This window comes from Arachis ipaensis, chromosome B07 (genome assembly GCF_000816755.2).
Source record: "Arachis ipaensis cultivar K30076 chromosome B07, Araip1.1, whole genome shotgun sequence".
In the NCBI taxonomy this organism is placed as follows: domain Eukaryota; kingdom Viridiplantae; phylum Streptophyta; class Magnoliopsida; order Fabales; family Fabaceae; genus Arachis; species Arachis ipaensis.
Window position 1 is genome coordinate 124,275,224 of NC_029791.2, and position 4,005 is coordinate 124,279,228.

The window sequence follows — 4,005 nt, forward strand, 5'->3', positions numbered from 1 at the left end:
TTTGATAAAATAGTTTTAAAAATTTAAAAATACTATATAGACATAAATGTAAGAATAAATTTAAAATTTTAATAATATATGATATTATATTACACTTTTTAAATTTAATAAACGTAAGTCAACTTTGGAAAACACCTTATCTTTTACAAAATAGAAGAATAAATACATAATTTTTGGAAAACACCTTATCTTTTACAAAATACAAGAATAAATACATAATTTTTTCAATTTATTAAACACAAAATAAAAAATTTGTACGTTTTAAAAACAGAAGTATCTTTTTAAAAAACTTTACCAAACTAAATCAGAGTTTATTATATATGTGATGTATAATTTTTTTAAAAACAATTTAACATATTTAGTATTTACTAATTAATGAGCGCATTAGATATGTGAAAGGAACGTTAAAAATGTTTAATTCTCTTTGTTTGGAGATAAGAAAAGAAAACAAGAGGAAAAAATAAAAAGAAAGAAAATAGAAAGAATAGAAAACAGGATCGAGAGAAAATGAGAAGGAAAAAAACAACTAAGATGTAAAATAACAAATTTATTTTCATTATAAAATGAAGTATAAATATTATTATTAATATTTTTTAAAGTTATTTTTGTCCAATTTTTAAGTACCATTTTAATAGTTTCCACTGAACTAAATAGTATTTAAAGTAAGACGAGGTTCAAATGAATCATATTCTGATTCCGATTGACTCCATGCATGGTATGATATTCTGACTTCCATTCATGCAAATATATAATAATAGCATCTAATAATGAATGTGAGTTTGTATTCATTCAATACAAATTAATTGAATGTATGTGAGCTCTAAATTATTAAATTTAACAAAGGCAAATTCTACTGTGTCTATGATTTAATGTCTAAATTTTGTCTAATTTTTTTATAATAAATTTTAAATTTTTAAAAATTATTTATTTTTATATTTTTTAAATTAAATATTAATTTTAACTTTTTTTAATAAATAAACATCACATTTTAAGCACCATAGCATTCATCTTTAATAAAATGCATTCTGAATTTCAATCTCCACAACCACTCATTCCAAGGGTCAAAAGAGGACCAAAACAATTAATAGACATTTATTCTGGTTCCTTTATTATTATGATTATCTTTTTTTCTTTTTCTCACTCTAGTGGCCATTTTAACAATATTTTACAACTAAATGAAAAGAAGCTTAAGATGGAATAGATTCAGGAGGACCCAACAAACATAGATTATATATTTATTTAGTTATAGTAAAATCTCAAATTCATCGTCGAAGTAATTTTCGAATTCAAATCAATTTTCGGAAGATTTATACATTATCTGTATTTAAAAACAGTCATTTTCATTTTCATCCAGACATTTTTTTTCTGTAAATAAACATTTATATAGGGGTGTACATTAAAAAAACTAAAATATAATTAACCGATTAAAAAACTATAATCACATTTTAGATAATCAGTTTAACAAAATAATTTTAAAAAAATCAGTTTTTATCCGATTAACCAAAATTAAAACCAAAATTTAAAAAATTTTAATTTTAATCTTTTAAATTAAAAATTCAATTTTAAAAAGTAATTTTTTTAGAAAACCGGTTTTTTTCTAAACCAGTTTTATTTTATTAAAAATTAGTTTTCTATTAAAAAATCAATCATTTTTTTAAATTAAATTTTTTTATAATCAATTAAAAATCAATTTTTAAATTTTATAATAAATTAATAATTAATTTTATTATATAAAATTAATTTAATTAATTAATCAAAATTAAATTTTTAATTAACCAAAAAAATGTTTAATTTTTGAATTAACCAAACTACGTACACTCCTACATTTATATATGTGATGCTATGATACGTTCAGTTCATAAATCATAGCACTCTGAGTATCTGACCCTCAAATGGGGAAGAAAGTTTTAGTAGAAATAATAAATGCACCAGGAAAATACAGAAACATAATATTTGAGAAAAAAAATTCTGCAACGGTTTTTCTTGTTGCAAAATTGATTGCACTTATTTTCTATAATAATACCGACACCAAATTTAACCCGCTAATTAAGTTTTTACATCATATTTAGTATTAAACAACGCACCTTTTCTTTTTTTACCAAAGATAGAAGAATCGAACCCCCAACTTTTTAATTAAGTATGAGAAGACTATGCTTAAACATCGCACCTTCACGTTAAATAAATAAATGAAAAAAGAATGAACTCCAAGTTTGAGTTTTAATGCGTGCAATATCGAAAATTAGGTTGTGTTTGGTTGATTTTTTTTTTTCTTTTCTTTCTAAAAGAAAATTTTTAAAACAAAAACAAAAACATTTATTTCCTGAATAGATTGTTGAAACATGAGAAGAGAATTGCATGCACGAAATTAATTAAGAGAAAATTAAAAAAGAGAAATTAAAGCATACCAGTTCTTCTGGCTTTGCCATCATCGTCCAGAAGAGCATTCGAATTTGAATTTGCACCAACAACCGACTCCACTTCCATCTTTGATTTCTCTCTCTGAATTGAATAAATGCAAAATTAAAATTAATTAATTATTAAAACATCCACAAATTAAAACGAAACTAATTACATTTGATAAAACAAATTAAATAAACTTGTGTACCTTGGTAGATTGAACGACGATGTTATTACCTCAGCTTAGAATAATGAAGTAAGAGGTGAAGCTACGACGGTGATTTCATTCAGCAGCAGTGTTATTAGTATAAAATTAGAGAAGAGAGAGAAAGTAGAGAGAGATTAGATGGTAGCTAAGAATGCAAACGCATTGATGATGTTTGATAAATATATATAAATGTGAATGTGAATGTGAGCATATTGGTAATTAATTGTAAAAAAAAAAAAAAAAAAAGAAACAGAAAAAAAATTTGTAGGAAGCACAAGTAGCTGTGATTTGGTGTCAGCGGTTTTTAACATTTTTACAGCAAATTAAAGTTTTTTAAGTCTGATTATCAAAACAAGAAGTAACCATTTATGGTTTTACACTTTTACTGTTTTAGTTGTTTTTTTTTTTTAAACCTATAGTTAACGGTGAAAATTCAGTTAAAGTCAACTTCACGTGAATAAGTTAATAATTAAGAGCCGTTAAATAATTTGACTAATTTGATTAAATTTTTATTTAACGACTCTCAATTATTAACTTTACGATAAATTGATTGCACCTGAATTTTCATCGTAGTTAACCGTGCTAACCAGCTGAATTCTCAATCAGCTTACGAGTTGCAAGGATTGGAGTAGAGTTGATCCAAATGGTTGTTGATGACAATGTCAGAGATGACTATGGATTGTTTATTATTACTGATTAGTTCTTGATTCTTTTGTTGCTCCACCTTGTTGTGTTGAGCTCCTTTACTTCAAAAATATAGGAACTATCACTAACAAATAACGTGTATTACTTGATTACTTGAAGGAGTGACTTTTATAATTTTCTATTTTTTATACAAGATAATAAACACAAAATTATAGTCTAGTGATGATGCAAACATGAATTTTGATTCGGTGAGCAAACCGACTCAATAAAAGATCTAATAAAAAAATTAGCTGATGTACCTGCTGAAGAGGGGGCGAGAAGTAGCAAGTCCAATTAAAAATAGGAGAGTGAGAAAGGTCTCATATTGGGCCAGTGACTATCAAATGGAGAAGTGAGTGTGGATGTACAATAGAAGTGCGATGGAGAGTTAGTTAGAACACTAGGAGAATATAGTGAGAGGTGAGGAATAGTGGAAAGCAAGAAATGGTTAAGTTTGCTACAAATGGAGTTTATTTTTCCTGAACTCGAAGGCAGGAAATTGTAACGTACCTTTGCATCTCAAAATTAATAAACCATTCTTCTTCTCCTCTTAATCAAATTCTATATTGATTCTTCTTTACTGTTATATTCTTATGCAACATTTTTTATGCTCTTGTTGAGAGGTGTTGCGATGGACAATGGAACTCCCCTCTCCCAATTGGAAGACGTATGCAAGCAAAATCGGTCGAAGATCGCTACGTTGCAGCGGAACCGTA

At 26.0% G+C, this 4,005-nt stretch overlaps 1 protein-coding gene across 1 annotated transcript in view; it reads right to left on the reverse strand.

Moving 5' to 3' along the window:
* LOC107607938 (amino acid permease 6-like) overlaps positions 1-2,775 on the reverse strand; it is a 9,251-nt gene extending 6,476 nt beyond the window's left edge. Inside the window, exons 1-2 of the mRNA XM_016309831.2 lie at positions 2,606-2,775; positions 2,406-2,499 (exon numbers count right to left, since the gene is read on the reverse strand). Coding sequence (XP_016165317.1) covers positions 2,406-2,484 — 79 coding nt within the window. The 5' untranslated portion in view covers positions 2,485-2,499; positions 2,606-2,775. The remainder of the gene's footprint in view (positions 1-2,405; positions 2,500-2,605) is intronic.